We start from the raw sequence: 18,581 nt of genomic DNA on the forward strand, positions 1-18,581 counted from the left end.
TAATTTTGTGGGCTGACCAAAGTGACAGCCGGTCTGGACTTGTTTAGTGTGATAGCTTCCATCTCAACGGAAGGCTTTCGCTTTATAAATGTGCCTCCATTAATAGACTAGGAAGATTCCTTGCAGTCTTGATAAAATGTGGTGAACATATATTGTTAGAAGTATCCCTTGTAAGCAAGGCATGGGTGTATATTGCAAAGCGCCCTGTGATTGTGTTACTAATAATTGTGTATTGATTGGCAAGCTGACACCTTTAGCAGCTAGCCAGCTCCATCAGGCTCCTCCAGCCCCTGAACTCTGCCAGCTGGTCAGTAGAGGAGAAGTTGGTGCCTATGTTTTGAATGTTATTTTCCTCTTCCTCCTTGTCCCTTTTCCTTTGCGTGTTGTGTATTTATTTATTTATCATATTAGCCTGTAGGTAGGGCGTGTCTTGTTTTGATTTCATGTAAGCTGCTCTGGGAGCATTTTTGGCTGAAGAACAGGGAAATAATAAATATACTATTGCTTACTAGCATGGCCTCTTCACATGGTCTGTGTCATATGTCAAATTAAGTTTTACTGACTTCATGTAGCTCTCCCAAGTGCCTTTATTGACTCAGTCAATCTGAGGTCGGCTGCAACTTGCCAAGATCAGAATTTAGAAATGTACCCTAAACCTGGATGTTAGATTTCTGACTCATCTACCTTATTGAAGTTTTGATTGATGGTGACAGATAATGTGCAATGGATTTTAATTTCAAAGAGTCCACACCCTCCTGTTTTGGCAAGGCAGCCAAAGCAGCTAAAAATAAAAAAACCAAATTTAAACTGCAACCAACAAAGCAATAAACAAATGAAAAATGAGAAGCAAAAGGCGGCGGCAGCAGCAGCACAAATATAAACACTAGACCAGCAGGTAAAAATTAATCGGCAGAAAGTGAAAGCAGGAGCACCACAAACCAACAATTTCCACAGGCCAAGCCAAAAGGCAAAATTCTTAACAAATGATGAGGGCAGGTGGATCTTCCTTGATACTTTTAGGCATTCGTAAAGGCAGATGTCACAGTCAAAAAGGCCCTGCTGTGTGTCATCATTTTTTCAGGGTAAAAATGGAAGGTTAGGTGGAAGGGAGGGTGGATAAAAACCAACAAACCAACCCAAAAACTAGATTTTTAAAATTTAAATCGCATTTTTAAAAATAAAATACTTTGGGAGGAAAAATCTTACTAAATATAGTTTTCTATTTAAGTTACATTATAGTCCAAATGTTTACATTTTTTTGTAAATGAATTATCCAGAGGTTTCTGTAAGATTATTTCGGGCAGTTTTTCTAACAAGAAGATATCACAGGTGCTTGTTTTTGCAATTCTCAAAAGTGTGAATTTGTGTCTGCAGAGATAACATGCCTTTTCTTCCTAGAAAAAATGTTATAAAATAAACATCCAGAGTTGAGGGAAAAAACCTTTATCCCATTGTTCCTTTGCAAATTTATATACCCAGAATCAACCCCTTGCCTCTTAAATGCTAAGCTCCAAGAGTTTCAGTGAATAGATTGTTTGGAGTGGAATAGATTTGCACGAGTAGCTAAGTGTGAAGCAGTGAAAATGAAAGTGCAACCTTGTGAGCAGAATACTCCACAAGTCTTGGTATCTTTGTGTAATAATTGTGCAAGTCAGTTGCATGTCTGTGCAACTCAGACTTGAGGCAAGTGCTGAAGGCTCTTCAGGGCTGGCAGCCTCTTCCCAATCACACTGGGTCCCAACAACTGCACTAACACTTAACTGTACAGAACACACCTGAATGTAGAAGCAAATCCCAAAGGGTGGAGGAGGAAATAGTAACTGGAATCTGCAAGTCTTTGGTGAGACCTTGAAGTGCTTGCCAGTCAGCTAATAAGAGTTCACAGTTAACTTATTAAACCTCACAATAATTTCATAATTATCTGTCTGTGTATTTCTAATAGCATAACCAAATCAGTGATTTTTGATATAACTGTAAAAACTACTCTGAAAATTTATTATTCCAAAAATGAAACCTTCATCTGGTTGTAAATATTAAGATTATACCAGCAAGAATGAGTCTTTCTGTAAAAAAGTGATTTAAATCAAGTCTTCCTGACTAGTGATTTAAATTGTGATTTAAATCAAATCCACCCTGGGCGGAGAATTGACATACATTCAAGACTCTTCAGCTGAAAAAGTCTTCCAAAGTGGTTTACAGTGATTGATAAGAAGGCAGTCTTCTCCCTCAGGCTCACAATCTTAAGACACACAACAAAAGGGAAACGGACTGGAAGGGATAATGAAAAAAGTTGGCTCAGGCACTCGTTCTTAGCTACAGAGGTAAAAATGTAAAGGTAAAGGACCCCTGGACAGTTAAGTCCAGTCAAAGGTGACTATGGGGTTGCGGCGCTCATCTCGCTTTCAGGCTGAGGGAGCCAGCGTTTGTCTAGTTCAGGGGTTGGCAACCTAAGGCCCATGGGCCACAAGCGGCCCATGGGAGTCGTTTAGGCGGCCCATGGACCCCCACCGCCCACTCGGTTGGCCCCCATGTGGCGCGCTAAACTGGCGCAGAGCAGAGTGGGGACCACCTTCCGCGATGCTGGCCAGCTTCCCATTGGCTGAAGGAAGCTCCTGCAGCCAATGGGAAGCTGCGCACGCCTCCTCCGCGCCGGAAATAGTGTTTATGTATGCACTCGCGCACACCCGGCCCACCACAGCGTCTGCGGGATCGTGAACTGGCCCAAGCCACAAAAACTTTGTTGTCCCCTGGTCTAGTTACAGAGACCTTGTAGTGAGCAGCAGGAGTGAAACGATTTGGAGAGGAGCCAAAAGCTTGTGGTCTTGCAGCAGAAGCGAGGAGGAGGTCCTGCAGTGCTGCTGCCCCATCAGTCTGATGGAATGGAATCTGTTGTGCTGTTATTAGATCCTTTTGGAGATCCTTTTGGAACTCTTCACAGTCTGTCTTCATTTTAACACCTCAAAACAATCTGGTATTATAAGCACACTTGGCTGCCTCACTTCTCACCCCCAGCTTTAAGTTGTTTGTGAACAAGTTAAGCATGGCTCTCAGTACTGATCCTTGGGGTTGCGGGGGGGGGGACTTGGACTCCTTGCCTGCAAAAGTTAGTTCAGGCGCAGCAATCTGCTCTGCATCTTCTGCTGTGAAGACAGATGCAAATAATTCATTCGGCTTTTCTGCAATCTCCTTATCCTCCCTCAGCACACCTTTGACTCATTGTGATCCAAGGGTTAAACTGCCTCCCCCTACCCAAAAAAGTGGGCAGGTAGGAGAGAATAATAAGAGGTGTTTTTGTTTGTTTTTGCTTTTTAGTGTTTCCCAAATTTTCCAGGTTTTCCTTGGGGAATAATTGAAATAATCCTCAGGAAAATTCAAGAAAACTTTTCCCCATTTTCAGATTTGTGTTTTCCCCCTTCTGGGCCCTTCACATCTCACCTTCTGCAGAGACTGGCTTTGCTGTCTTTAAAATGACAGAAAATGAAAAACTCGGCACCTTGTCTCTTCCAGCATCAGGCTGCCCTGTCCCTCCAGACTCTTGAATCTTGGCTTTTTCAGAAGGCAAATAAGTGGACAGTAAGACCCTGGTTATTGTTGGCTTTTGGTATTGAGTGATCTAAGGCCATGTGCGTACTAAAACTTTGTACAGCACCTCATTATTTTAGGCACTTCGTGTAGCAAATGGTATTTATTTCCACTTGAGTCAGTGGTGTTCTGATCCTTTCAAGCTGGAGCCTCTTGTGTGGATAAGCCCACATCTGGTGTTTGGAGGGACTAGGAAGGGCCTGGCGGAGATTTGGGGGATGTGTGACCTTGCGCTTGGGGGCAATGTGCCAAGTGATCCTTTTGCTAGCGGTGGCTCCAGAGACTGGGCTCTTGTAGCAGTCCCTCGCCCAGGGTAGGCAACCTCAGAGAGGTGCAGGGCTGCATGTGAGCAGGGCTTTGGCAGTCGGTGCATCCTTCTCTGCTGCATTTTTGGGTGGTCCGAGATGCCGTCCTCTTCCTCTGGAGCTAGCATGCTTTTGTTGCAGGGTTGTGATTTGTCTACAGCTGGTCTGGTTTGGTTCCCACCTATCCTAGTATTGGCATTAGCTGGTTTTGTTCTCCCACCATATGGAATTGTCTTAAAAAGAAGATGACTCAGTGGCAGGGCTTTTTCCTGCCATGAAAGAAAATCCAGTTGTAAAAAGCCTTTCACTATTTTATATCACTCTGCCAGATTGAAATTTCTCTCTCTCTTTGTCTCCTGTAGAGACTATTATATTTTGATAATAAAATTCCTGCTATGTGAGACAGAGAAGTCGTGTCATCTTGCTCAGTAAAAATGGTTGCATGCTTTTCGCATAGCCAAAGGTTGAAATATTGCTCCGGCTGGACAGCTTCTAGTCTTGAGGCAATTCTGAGCTGGGGTGGCTATTGTCAAGCTGGAGTTCCTGGGCAGCCCTTTGGCTCAAGTGAGCATGCAGGAGGGAAGGGAAATTCCTCAAAGGAAGGGAAATGTGGTTAAGACAAAGCAAAAAATTACAGTCAAACCTCGGTTGTCAAACGTAATCTGTTCCAGAAGCCTGGTTGGCTTCTGAAAGGTTTGAAAACTGAGGCACGGCTTCTGTTTGGCTGAAGGAGCTTCCTGCACTCAAGCGGAAGCCGCGTTGGATGTTTGGTTTCCGAAAAACATTCGGAAACCAGAACACTTCTGAGTTTTCGGCGTTTGGGAGCTGAAACGTTCCAAAATGGAGGCGTTTGGGAACTGAGATTTGACTGTATATGGAGAAAGCAGAGGGCAAGAGGAGGCCGGTGGCCACCTGCAGTGCATCAAGAGATGTGCTCTTTGTGGGCACTTCTCAGTGCTTTGCTCCAACTCCCCTCTGCCCTCTGTCTTTGCATCTCCAAAGAGAAGGCATGCCAGTTCTGGATAAGAGAGCCCCAGTTAGCTACTGCCTTGGCCAGTGCACTCAAGTAAATCTCAAGGTTTTAGCTTATCCGTTCTTCACATGGGGACACACTGAGCAGACCACAGGCACTGTTGGGTCTCTCACTTCACAGGTCTTTCCCTAGTCTGCCATGGAGCTAAGAAACTTGGCTCCTGTGTATGTAGCTGAAACTCTGGGGCTGCCGTGCTATCCAGTGGGGTTGGCACCAGTTAAGGAATGTTGGGTGAGTCAGCCACACATTCTTGCCGGCTGCCTTGCCTCTCTGTCCTCCCTCTCGCTCCACCCTCCAGCTCTTGGGAACTCTGTGGCTGAGCTAGGAAGAAGGCAGCCTGGCTACTGAGGCAGTAAGATCAGCAGATGCCACACAATCTTCTAGTCATTGACATGGGCTGCCTTTTTGCCTCATCTCTCTGCCCACTTTGCCATAGTTACAGCAGGTGGGTTTTTGCATCTGGCAGGCCTACAATAGCTGCTCAGCTCCCCCTTCAAATCTGTGGTCAACCCTTTGCCTGTGTGGATTTCTCCAAGGGCTTTGGCTCAGGGAGTTCCTCAGGCTTAGTATACTAAACAAGCCACACTGGCATTCTGCACAGGCCTCCTGAAGAATCCTATTGGTCAAATCTTCTTATGGACCAATAGTAGTGTAGAAATAGGAAAGTTTTGCCAGGGGGTAATGGAAAAATTGAACCCCTCCCCCCAAAAAAAAACATTTTTCTGGGTTTTTTCCAGGCGTTGACATTTCGAGAGTGATGTGTGAGCAACCACACCCATTGTAAAGGGTGTAAAAATCAACTAAGCCCAGTGTACCCACTCTTCTGCCTCCCAGTTTCTCATGATTGAATGCCATGATCAGTGATTACCCGCAACCACTGTGGGCTTTTATGTTTTGCCCTTGTGTGCATTTAAGTGGCTGCCATGTGGTTCTTGATTGCCTGAATCTGGCCCCTATTTCTACTGGCTGAAGGCATAGCCCTGTTTTCACATCCGTCGGTGCCTGAAGGGCGACACCTCCGTGTGGGGTTGCCAGCCATGGGGCCAGCCCAGCTGCTTGAGGTCAGTGGCAATGCTGCCGCACAGCCTTGCTCATCTCTCTTTCTGTTGTTGCAGAGTGGAAACAGCTTCCATGTCTTCGACCAAGGCCAGTTTGCCAAGGAAGTCCTTCCTAAATACTTCAAACACAACAACATGGCCAGCTTTGTCCGGCAGCTGAACATGTGTAAGTATATTCTCTGTTTGGTGCACAGTTTGTGCGCTTGACTTCAGAAGTCTCTTGCAAACACAAGGGGCTTGCCTGAAGGTAGGGTTAGGGCACCTTGCCAGTTCGTCAGAACATGAGCTGCACCGTGCAGGACTTGTGGGCAAAAGTGCTGGGGCTTCTCAGACTGGCCTAGTAGTTTCTTCAGGTGTAGTAAAGAAAAGAGCGACGTCCTCTTCCGTACGGTGGATCATCTTGGCAAAATTAGGTTAGGATTAAATGTTTGGCACTGTTAACATAGAATTGGTATTGTCTATGAAAAGTGTCTGGGTTAAAGAAAAGGTCGAGTACCAGGCCTGCAACCAGGACCGCAAGGGGCCTGTCCTGGAGGAGCTTGTGCCTCCTTACATGGGACTCAAACAGGAGGTAGAAGGTTCATGGAGAATATGACTGTGAACAGCTAATGGCTCTAAATGTGAAAAACGAGAACTCCATCTTCAAAGAGGGCGTATTCTGAGTTCTAGACAGGAACGTCCATCACTGCTTGTGGCCAGCCAGGTGCCTCGGGGGAGACGAGTTTGGACTAGGTGAACCGTGCTCTGCTCTAGCAAGGCAATTTGTGTTTCCTCCTCCTGGAACACCTGCCTTGCATTTTGGGAGCTGAGATCATTCGCTGATGTGCTATTTTGTATGATTCACTTTGGAAAGTTGGCTCAGGAAAATGACAGCATTAAGCAACATGCAGACTCAGCAGATACTACTTTCTGGTTCTGATGCTGGGGGAAAGCGAAGTCTCAGAGTTGGGAGGTCCAGTTGCCCTACAGGCTTACGCTGCATGTGAAATACAGGCTGGCTTCTCCAGCATTCCCCTGACCTTCTTGCCAACCTGCTCTGCTCCTTTGCCTTCCAGATGGCTTCCGGAAAGTAATCCACATCGAGCAGGGCGGTCTGGTGAAGCCTGAGAAGGATGACACTGAATTCCAGCACCACTACTTCCTCCGCGGCCAAGAACATCTCCTGGAGAACATCAAGAGGAAAGTAACCAATGTGAGTCCTCCATAACAGTCGCTGGCCCAGATTCAAAGGAGCTTTTGAGGAACAGATGGAATGGGATGGAAACAGCACTGTTTCTTTCAGCCATTACCTGCCTTGGTGCTTCAGGATAGTGCAGAGAGCTGGTTTCTGCTACTTCCTTCTCAGTGTTTTTGGCTTTTCCTTGTCTTGTCTGAACTTTGGTTCAGATCACCCAATTTGAGGTGGCCTGTGATAAGCACCTGGGTGGGTGAGTGTGTGCGCATGCATAAGTGATCTCACAGAAGACTATGAACTTGCCAATGCGCCACCTCCTCCTGTGTGCTTCTGTGTATGGCAGGAGGCCCTGGCAATCTCTCCTCTTGTTGTTACTTTTCTTTTTGCAAAGATCTGGCCTTGCGGAGCAGCTTAGAAGTCCCTGGCTCAGCTGAAGCCATCTTGTAGGCTAGGATGTCTTGCATATCATGTCACATTAATCAGTGCACCTCTCTTGCATTGAGAATGCTCCCTAAATAAGCCTGTCTGTAAATTCTGCAGTCTGTTGGCTGTCCTCATGCCTCTTCAGTCTATCCTTATCTGTAGTGCTGCTTGTTCATGTAAACTGTTCACCAGAAGCAACAAACCGTGTTCCCAAAATTGTTTCATGAAAGCAGCAAATAGCTTTCTCTCTGAAACTGAGATTAGCGGTTCTCCTAACTGAGGAGAAGGCAGAAGCTACACAGAACCCTTACCTATGTGCCCGTTTCCATATTCTCACTGCCCTGCCCCCCACTGTTCAAACTTCCTTGTTTCTGTTACTTCCCTGAGCCATGCCCCATGAGCCATGCTTGAGGGTGTTTTTTTAACAGTTAAGTGTGTGTGTGTGTGTGTGTGTGTGTGAAATTGCAGTACACACACACACACACACACACAGCGCTAGAAAATTCAGAAGCACATCATACTCTGCCATGCAGTAGCAGAGTGGCAGTGCATGCTGGGAAGCACAAGCAAATAAAATTACACTTCAATGAACTGTGTGCTTGCCTGCTGTGCTGGCAAATGGGTGATCCTACCACATTCTGAGATGGGCTGAGGAACCGCCTTTGCCAAGGCGTGCAGTTTATATGGCATTGGTCTTCAGCAGCTTTGTTGGTCTCTGACTGCAGCTCTCTTTGAGAAGAGGCAGTGCGCTCTCTGTCTGTGATGCTCAGCCAGCTATTTTCTCGTTTGGAAGCCATGAAGAGTCATAAGTAAGAAATCTTCCTTGCCTGCAGGTATCTGGCATAAAGAATGAAGATATCAAGGTTCGCCAGGACAGCGTGACAAAGATATTGACTGATGTCCAGGCAATGAAGGGCAAGCAGGAGAGCATGGACTCCAAGCTGATAGCCATGAAGCAGTATGTACAATGCAAGGGGGGGGGAGGGGTATTCTGGGTTTGGGAGGGGGAGTCTACCTTGCTCTGTGTTCTAGCCCCCTCTGCTGGCAGGTAGCATAATATGCTAACCACCTGATTGCTGCAGGAATTGAACTCACCCCTTAACAAACTTTCTTGCCAGGTGATGGACTGCCGTCTTTTTGTCTTCAATTCTCTCACCCAGCATGTTGAGTTTTCAATGCTAACGTTGTCTCTTCCATCTAGGGTGGTGTATCACCCATTAGCCGCCAGGGTAGCGTTAATAATAGCAAAGCAACTATTGATGCACCCATAGCACACTTAAAATGACAAGCAGCAACCACAGTTGTTAAACTAGTTAGCAGCCCTTCTGACATGTCCTTGCTGTGTAACTTGCGGCACTTTGCCATGTGGACTTTGCCCTGTTATTGATCAGTTTTCCTCTTGTACAGTAGTTCTTGTACAGTTAAGAGAAAAATAAATACCATAGATTCCGGCGTATTAGGCGACTGGGCATATAAGACGACCCCCAACTTTTGCTGTTCAATTTTAGAGTTTTAGAGTTACAGAATTTGAGCGCCGCCAGGGGCAGAGCGCGCACCCCTCTACTGCCTCTGCCGTCGCAGCAGCAGCAGCAGCCCGAGGCAAGGCGTTTGGCGGGCGGGTGAGCGCCACGCTCGGAAGGACTTTCTGCGTCCCCTTCTGTGGGGAGGGAGGAGGAGCGACAGCAGAAGGGGCGCCTCTGCTCACCGGCTCCCTCTCCTCCTTCCCAATGTGTATACCCGGCGTATAAGACGACCCCCGACTTTTGGGGTGATTTTCCAGGGATAAAAAGTCGTCTTGTATGCCGGAACATATGGTACTAATTTTTTAAAATTACATCAGCAGCTAAGATTAATTTTTTTTTACAAATTAAACTCTTGGTGGAACAGTGCTGCTTTATTTTGACACTGACAGATAGAGGCACAGGCTGGTTCCAGCTTGGGAAAGGCCTTTTTTTAGACCGCCATAGTTGTGAAGGGCAGGGGAAAGGCATCTGCACTCAGCATGTCCTGCTTGCGGGCTTCCGCTTTCTGTTTGGCCACTGTGAGAGCAGGATGTGGGACAAGATGAGCCCCCTTCGCCCTGATCCAGCCCCAGGGCTCATAGGCGCTCCACTTGGAGTTTACAGAGCAGGGAGTTTCTTGCACGTGTGGGACAGTTGCTTAACATTTGCTTATCCCAGGCTATTGAGGACTTGAAAAATTTGCCTTGCCTTCTCTCCAGGCACAGGTGGAAGGTGAGGCATGCAGTGAGCTGCTGGCAGTTGGTAGTTTGCATTCTGGCTCGGTTGTAGGGGAGACCCAGGAAGGAGTGTCTGATGTTTTCCCTTGGGGAGTGGAGCCTCAAAAAGAGGGCTTAGCTTGCACCAGAATTCCCCAGAGCACTTTTCCTGCACCCACACATTTGAGAATATAAAGGAAAGTGTTCTGGAGCCCAGGGGACATTTCTTCAGGCTGGTTTGATGGCCAGCAATGAAGCTCCTCTGTAAATCATCTGCAGCTGCAGAGGATGGCTCATATTGGTGAGTGGGGGCATGAAGGCAAAGGCTTGCAAATCCCACTTTTCCTGGAAGATTAGTCAGTGGCTTGAAGCAGCAACCCCTTCCTGTTTTATGGCTGCTGTGGTGCCCCTCCTGGCAGTTTTGAGCCCAGCTGTTCTCTTGCCAGGACAGGAACCCTGATCCCTCCAGCCGTAAACAGCTTGACTCCTCGCCCATGGAATGTGGAGCTTGATGACCACTCGGTCTCTTGAGTCATCCAGTCTTGCGGCTTTCTGGTGGGGCTTTGGCCATTCTGAATTGTTGCTGGCCAAGGTCAGGTTTTGCCAAGCTGCTTGAAACTGCTTACAGAAGGGAGGGTATTCCAGGCGGACTTGTTGCCTGGCTGTGCCCTAGAGTTCCTCTTCAAGCCCAGAGACCAGGCCGGCATGCTTCTTGCCTGTCCACAGCCCTGCTGCACAGGGTCATAGTGTAGTGAAGCTTGGCCTCCCTGTCTTGGTTAGACTGTGATGTCTGGGAATTAAAGGCTTCAGTACCACCTCCCTTTCTGGCAGAAGAAAGAAGCCCAACGGTGCCTTTTCGGAACCTCATTCTCCTTGGTGTAGACCCAGGGGTGATTCAGCTCCACAGTGATTTTGTTCCTGCTCCACCAAGACTCTGCCAATTTTGACAATAACTGCAAAAAAAGGAAAACAATATTTCAAAGTAGACTCAGTGCTGGGTTTGGCAACTTGCCTCCTCCCCTCATCATCCGTTTGAGGCTGTGATGAGTGGGCAAGGGAAGAGGGGAGTGAGTTGCCAAACCCCTTCACATCTGTGGAGGAGGGACAGTGTGTGCTGGTGTGTTTCTGCCCGCGTGTGTCTTGTGTGTATATACTCCTCATGTAGACAAGGAAATGGCTGACTTAAGAGATCAAAAAGCTGAGGGGGTGCTTTCTGCTGTCCGTAGAGGGCACAAAGCCTGCTTACTTAAGCATAAGCTCTGAAGTTCTTGAGGAGCCAGGAGTGTGAAGGTTTGTTAGCTGCGCTTCATCTTGGGCCTTCCCTCTGGCCAATCCAGGGTTGTACAAACTCTCATGGGCCCCAAAGAGACAAGCCTTCCCAGGGCAGCTTCCTGGGCTGATTATTCTTAGCTTCTGCAGGGCGTGCAGAACTACTGACTGCTGCTGTGGCCTGCGCAGGCCAAGCCAATTGCCGGGAGCACCTTGTTCTCACTGTGCAAAATCACAGTGCCCCAGAAGAAGGGAGGGGTAAGGACAATACCTACAGTGGCCTTCTTGAGTTTAGTGATCCCGAACTTGAAGGGTCTAAACACAAGATCCACATAGGAAGATTGGCCCTCTTTTTCGTTAAAGTATTGTAACACCATCAGTGTTAATAACAACAACATTTATTATTTGTACCCACCCATCTGGCTGGGTCTCCCCAGCCACTCTGGGCGGCTTCCAACAAAGATTAAAAATACATTAAAATGTCACACATTAAAAACTTCCCTGAACAGGGCTGCTTTCAGATGTCTTCTAAATGTCAGGTAGTTGTTTATCTCTTTGACATCTGGTGGGAGGGCATTCCACAGGGCGGGTGCCACCACCAAGAAGGCCCTCTGCCTGGTTCCCTGTAGCTTTGCTTGGCACCTCAAGGAGTACAAAACAGAAGACTGGTCCCTCATTAGCTCCCCCTCCTAAAAAAGACCACTCAGTCTTTGGTTGGGAGATAAGGAAGAGGCTGGCCTAATATGGGATGGATGTGAGCAAGTCCACCTCCGTATAGCTGGCCTTCATTTTGGTTGGGAAAATTGGTAGGCTTATGTTTTGGTGTGCATCTGAAGAGCTTAGGTGCTGCATCCGACCAGTGGGCCCTCTGGGGAGACCACATGAGCATAAGAGCACTCTGATGTTTCTCAGCATGTGGCATTTAAAGCGCTGGGTGTAAAAAAAAGGGGGGGGAGTTCTGAAGGAATAAAGTGTTTGCAGTGAAAGGTTGGATGGGTAAATGCAAGAGGCCATTTTGGCTCAGGGGGGCTTTTAGAGCCCTGGCTTCGAATCCTGCCCTGACTGCGAAAGGGAATGTTTTTATTGTCTGCCTCCAATGCACGCTTGTAAAGGCCGATGGGCCTGCACCTTGTGGTGCACGGTGCTGTATAGGAGATGTTAATGTTTAATAACTAGCCAGTCCCTCCAAAGCCAGAAGAACACTTAGAGGGCAGCTGTGGGGAAGGCAGGTGGGCTTTGGGGGCCCAAGCTTGGCAGCGCTTTGCTTTGGAAAATCTCCCTCTCGGCCTTTGAGAGCGTCAGCTTCCGCTGGCCTCTCTTTCCCCTTCCTATGTTTTCATTTGTTTTCAATCCCTAACCACCTCCTAAAAAGGGAATCTGCGAGCCAGAAGCTTCCTTTCAGGGATTTTTTTTAAAGTTTGGAGCGGTTGTGGTTTTGAACCTGATAGCTGCCTTTTAAAAGCTGCTCTTGGCTCCTTTATCACGAGACGTGTAGCTCCTGCGCTTGATGTCTCCTAGGTGAGCCTAGCAAATGCTTCCTGGGGTTGGGAAGCCAGACTCATGTCAAATGCAGGACTAACGGCCTTGGGCCTGCTTCCAGGTCCCACATCCAGCTGGGCTGAGGCTGAGGGTGGTGAGGGAAATGGCACCAGGTGAGTCGCGTGCGCTCTGCTTTGGTCCAATTGGCTGTGGAACCATCCTTGCAGTGGTGGGGCAGCACCTGACACTCAAAGTACGGCATCGGGGGGGGGGCATTTCTGGTGACTCAAGATGCTGCTGGACTCCAACTCCCAGCATGCTCCCTGACAGTTGGCCAGGCTGACCGGGGCCAATGGGGTGGCTTGGAGCCAATCAGCGTTTAGAGGGCGGCCGTCCCTGTGCTATGGACATTAACCCATTTATTCTGGCCTTTAGTGGAAAGTAAATCCACATATCACTACAATGATGTAACATGTTTATGGCCTGCCTGGAAATTGCTAGTTAACGTAAGACTGTTTTGCTTGTTTGCTTGATTTAAATGGTATCATTTATGTTATTGTAACCAGCCCTGGGGTCTCCTACTGAGGGGTCGGGTGGTGACAACAGCAACAACAAGAACAGACTCTACCAAACTTCCAGTATAGGAGTCAGGGTGGGTTTCATTTAAATCAGATCGATTTAAATCACTAGTCAGTAAGACTTGATCTAAATAATTTTTTTACAGAAAGACTCATTCTTGCTGGTATAATCTTAACATTTACAACCAGATGGAGGCTTCATTTTTGGAATAATAAATTTTCAGAGTAGTTTTTGCAGTTATATCAAAAATCACTGATTTGGTTATACTACTAGAAATACATAGACAGATAATTATGAAATTACTGTGAGGTTTAATAAGTTAACTGTGAACGCTTATTACTTGACTGGCAAGCACTTCAAGGTCTCACCAAAGACTTAACAGTTTTAGTAAGTTAACTTTATATTTGGACAACTTTTCTGCTGTACTTTATTGGAAGGAGAAAAATAATAATTTCCTTAATAACAATTTAAACAATTTATTTAGCTAAAACAATAGCATTATAGCATATGTATCCATGTTTGTTAACTGATGTGGTTAAACATTTTTTTAAAAAAAAGAACTTAGACTGAGTTTTAGCACACATGAAAAACTTAAAACAAATCCTTAATTCCTGATGAATAGCCTTTGGACTATAATGTAACTTCAATAGAAAACTATCTTTAGAAATATCTTTCCTCCAAAAGCATTTTATTTTAAAAATCCAATTTAAATCAAAAAATCCATTTTTTTTAAAACTTTTTTTTAATCATTGATTTTTATCCACCCTGATAGGAGTATTTGGGGGGGGGATAACAAAAGAGAGGGTGCAGATCTTTTTAAATACGATCACTTTGATAAGTTCACCACAAAGGTGGCGAGGTTGGGGAAGGTGAAATCCTACCGCTCTCGCTCTCTCTCTGGGCTCTGAATCCTCACAGGCCTTTCTTTCCAAGCAGGAAAGCGAGGCAGGAGGGCTCTGGTTGGTCTTGCTGCAGTGTCTCCTCCGTGAGCCTAATTCTAAACAGATTTCTGGGAGCGGGGGCCGAGCGGGGTGAGTGCACCTGTGTTTACCGGGGCCTTCCCCCAGCCGCCTTTGGGGGCTCCGTTTAGCTTGGCTCGGCATGTCGAAAGCCTGCCGCGGGGACGCCGCAAGTACTTCCTCCTGGCCAGACTGCGTTTACAAGGCCCTGCCGTTTTTACAAGGCCCCCGTCGCCCACAGAACGAGGAGGTTTAAAATTTCTCTTGGTAAAAATAAATCTGAGCAGACACCCTTATCTGGCCTTCTGCCGCCACCGTCCTCTTCTTCCCTGCAACGGAATTAGTTTCCCTGATGCGGCACCTCTCCTCTTCCTCCTCCCCCTGCTAAATCATACCAAATAATAATTCTGACCTGTGTTGCTCTCTTTATGGTTCCAAAAGCAACAATATATATTATCCTTCTGACACTCACCAGAGGGGATATTTTTTGCGCTGGAACATTTGCAGAAAAGATTGTGTCTGTCAGTAACGGGCTGCAGAAAAGCTGAGCTTGGGCCTAATGGAGCCAGCGGAGGGATGGCCAAGCTGGAGCCGCCAGCCGCCTCGGAAATGCCTCATTAGAGGAAGCTGCCGGCCTGCAGGGACCCGGGGCCCGAAAGCAGCCTTGGCTAGCGGGGGACAAGCAGGAAAAGGAAAAAGGTCTAGGCTGGGAGCGGTGGCGTGAGGGTTCGCTGCTTCTCCCCACTCCCCTTCTGCATGCAGATTGTGTCCTGGTTGTTGGTTTAAGCCAGTGCTTCCAAAGCGTTTTGTTTCGGGGGCCCTGCCCTCTCGGTTAAATCAAATAATCCCCAGTGCCCCCTACTGTATAAAAAGCATTATTCAGATCAGCGGTTTGCACAGCCCACTAAGGAACATAACGGCGCAATAACATTCAAAACAGTAACAATGAATTGCACAGTTATTCCAAACCCAATTAACACTGTGTAATTAAATTAATCCAATTAACTTGATCCAGTGATACCAGCTTTTCAAAGTCGGATAGCCATTTCCCCACTTCTGCCCCCTCACCTCTTAGCACCTCCCTGGGTACTCACCCACAGGGGGCGCTACCACCCACTTTGAGAACCACTGGTTTAAGTGGGGGATAGAAGGGGATCTCGGGGGTAGCCCCCCCGTGTGTGTGTGTGTGTGCGCGCGCATGCACTACTCAGTGGTTTGATCAATTTTCCAGCTGCCAATTTCACCACTTTTCAAGACAAGCCTTTTGAAAAGGAGGCTTGGCCTGGCCTTTGCCAGGATCAGCAGCTAGCATCTTGAGTTGCCCGGTTCTCTCCTTTAAGACTCCCCCCTGCCCACTGCCCCCCAGGGCAAGGAAGGAGGCTTCCCTGCCGGCACTCTGACGTGTGTTGAGAGGAGGATCCCGTCCCGTAGCGGGAGCCAGTACCCTGCCTATGCAGCTGGCTGAGGTTTGGGAATGAGACATCACTTGCAAGGCCTGGACAAGGGGAAGAAGAATCGCTGTAAATCTCAGGGAAGGGAAATAAATGCCTTGCTTCCATTAAGGAGGTGCAGGAGACTGGAGCGCTGGCGTGGAGGAGGCTCCCTGGCCTCTTCCTTTCCAGCTGTCTCCTATTAAGTAGGCTTCATCCTTAAGAAAACCAGAGTGGTGGCAAGGTGGCCTCCTGCCTCTCTGGCGGTGACCCCGGCCCCCTTGTGCACCAAGAGTCAGAGCTTGTGGGGCTCCAGCCTAGCCTAGCCAAGGAAGGTGGCCAGTCAGTTGTCTTCTCCCCTCTGCCCCCTGGCCCATGTTTCCAGGTTCAGCCTTGCCTTGTCAACAGCTCCAATTAGCTGGAGCATCTGAGGGGTGCATATTGAAGGCAGGTGAAACTTTCTGAATGTTGGAAGATTCTTCATTCAGCGCAAACTGTGGAATGCCTTTGCCGAGGGGTCATTGGTGGCCACCAACCCGGATGGCTTTAAAAGAGGACTAGGCAAATTCATGAAGGAGAGGGTTGTAGAAGGCATGATGGCTCTTCTGTGCCACCAGGGTCAGAGGCAGCAATCCTTTAAATCTCAGTTGCTGGAACCTGCAGGTGGGGAGAGGGCTCTTCTGCTTGTGTCCTTTGGACTTTCCACGGGGGCATCTGGCTGACCACTGTGAGAGCAGGTTACTGGACTGGTTGTGCCACTGGCCTGATCCAGCAGGTTCTTCTCATGTTCTTTCTCGTCCAGTTCCAGCCCTCCACTTCCTCCTTGTGGGGCTGGTGGGGAAGCTGCTTCTGCTCCATCTTCTGGGCTTCAGGTGTCCTAAGCCGCGACCAGTGTTCTTGAACCCCAGGTGTTGGGCTGCAACTCCCACCATCCCCAGGCAGCTTAGCCGCTGGTCAGGAGTGTTGGGAGCGGTGGGGTGACTCCACAGCCTGTCTGGAGGGCTGGTCTCCCCCCTGCACCCACACACATAGTGTGCACGGCCCTCTCCGCCTTGCTGACTTTAACGACTCCAGTCTTCTGGCTGATCCTGCCTGAGGCAGAGACGCTGGGCCAGGCTTTTATGACCTCTACATTAGACGGTTGTAATGTGGTGTGTTACTGCCTCTCTGTGCGAGATGCTGCATGGATTCCAGCTGTTCTGGCGAGTTGCACCGCAGCCCCTGCTTGTCACGGGGGACTTTGCTGGCCCGCAGTCAACCGTCAGCTTCGTCTCAGAATTGCTTTGATGGGCTCTGAGCAAGACACTCGTTGTGAACTCTCTCACTCTGCGTCTGTCTTTTTCCCTTCTCCTTTCTTCCTCCTTGCGCACAGCTGCGCTTTGGGCTTAGTCACTGCTTGAGATCATCTGAAGCTGGTTTTACTGGCCACGGTGTTCCATGAGGTTAAGGACTGCTGGAGTCGTAGTTTATGGCGGGCTCAGATGTGTGAGCCGCTGCCAGCTGCGGCCTGAGGCCGTGCCAGGAAAACCTGTGCTCCTGACTGCAGGCTTGCTGCTTTGCGTGCCGAGGCACCTTGTCCTGCGCCTAAAGTGGCCTCTCAACAGGCACCCACCACTTACCCCAGGGGAGGGTCCTGGGGGAGGGCTGGGAAAAGTACTGAGAGGAGGTGCTCCATCTCTTCAGAGACGTGATGTTCAGCCTGTTTCGGGTGCGATCAGGTTTTGTAGCCGGGGTTGGGGAGCTACTCCTGGCAAGGGGACACTTTCATCATCTTGGGCTGGTGGCAGAAAAAACATGGGCACAGTTATATATGAAGTGTCAAGGCCCACCTTAAAGGTAAAGGGTAAAGGGACCCCTGACCATTCTGTCTGGTCGTGACCGACTCTGGGGTTGGGGCGCTCATCTCGCTTTATTGGCCAAGGGAGCCGGCGTACAGCTTCCAGGTCATGTGGCCAGCATGACCAAGCCGCTTCTGGCGAACCAGAGCAGTGCATGGAAACACTGTTTACCTTCCTGCCGGAGCGGTACCTATTTATCTACTTGCACTTGGACGTGCTTTCAAACTGCTAGGTTGCCAGGAGCAGGGACCGAGCAACGGGAGCTCACCCCGTCGCGGGGATTCGAACCGCCGATCTTTTAATCAGCAAGTCCTAGCCTCTGTGGTTTAACCCACAGTGCCACCCGCGTCCCTATCCCACCTTTAAAGCCCCATGCATTTATCAGCACCATGTCACCCACAGTACCCCAATCTGAGGTGAGGTGGGTGGCGACTACTGAGACAGTTGTGCAGTGGTGGCCCCATTGTGGCATTCCCTCCCTGTATGGACCTGCCAACCTTGTTGTCATTTCAGCACCAAAGACATTTTAATTCTCCCAGACCCTTGTTTGTGTTTGTGTGTGTGTGTGTGTAATTCGTTGTTTTGTATAGCCCATCAGATTTCTGAAAAACAGAAAAAACTGCCGCCCTTGCAGAGCTTGTGGTGTGCAGTCTGGGATTTTTGTTTCCCTACTGTGGACGGGCAGACTTTGACCCTGTAAAGCCATTGCCCAGTTCCGTTTGATTCTGGAGAAGGGAGCAGCTTTGCATCCCGCAAAGTGAAGAGGCAGCAGGCTGAAGCCAGCAACAAGCCCACCCCTCAAAGAAGATGGCTGCGTCTCCCTCCTTCCTTGGCTGCCTCTACTTGGGCACCTGCTGTCATCGCCCTTGCCATTATTTTTTGTTTTTTGCAAGACTCTCCTTTCCCTTCCTCCCAAACTCCTGCCAGCGGCCATGTGATGAAGTCGCTGCCTGGCTTCCTCCAGGCCTTTGAGAAGGCCTCTCTGCAGGTGCGGCAAGCCCCTCTCTGCTCTTTCTGAGTCGTACCATCCATTCTGGCTCCCGTTGATGTTTAAACATTGCACAGGGCGAGGGAGAGGCAGAGGGCTCAGCAGTGCCGTGCCGGGACCCTCGGTTGATGGCCTCATCTCCCAGCGCTGCAATGACCAAACGGGAGGGGGCTCCTTTCAGAATCCTGCTAAAATAGTTCCCCAGAGGGTTTTAATTCTGAACCGCAGGCGCAAACCACCCACTGC

The 18,581-nt window shown here is 48.6% G+C and overlaps 2 protein-coding genes across 3 annotated transcripts in view; one reads left to right on the forward strand and one right to left on the reverse strand.

The window, feature by feature from the left end:
• LOC128416946 (riboflavin transporter 2-like) overlaps positions 1 to 18,581 on the reverse strand; it is a 274,487-nt gene that overhangs the window by 211,768 nt on the left and 44,138 nt on the right. The window lies entirely within an intron of this gene.
• HSF1 (heat shock transcription factor 1) overlaps positions 1 to 18,581 on the forward strand; it is a 37,970-nt gene that overhangs the window by 4,862 nt on the left and 14,527 nt on the right. For both annotated transcript variants that reach the window (XM_053395040.1, XM_053395041.1), the window contains exons 2-4: positions 6,036 to 6,144; positions 7,034 to 7,170; positions 8,409 to 8,533. In XM_053395040.1, the coding sequence (XP_053251015.1) occupies positions 6,036 to 6,144; positions 7,034 to 7,170; positions 8,409 to 8,533 (371 nt within the window). The remainder of the gene's footprint in view (positions 1 to 6,035; positions 6,145 to 7,033; positions 7,171 to 8,408; positions 8,534 to 18,581) is intronic.

Source organism: Podarcis raffonei, chromosome 7 (genome assembly GCF_027172205.1).
Source record: "Podarcis raffonei isolate rPodRaf1 chromosome 7, rPodRaf1.pri, whole genome shotgun sequence".
Taxonomy (NCBI): domain Eukaryota; kingdom Metazoa; phylum Chordata; class Lepidosauria; order Squamata; family Lacertidae; genus Podarcis; species Podarcis raffonei.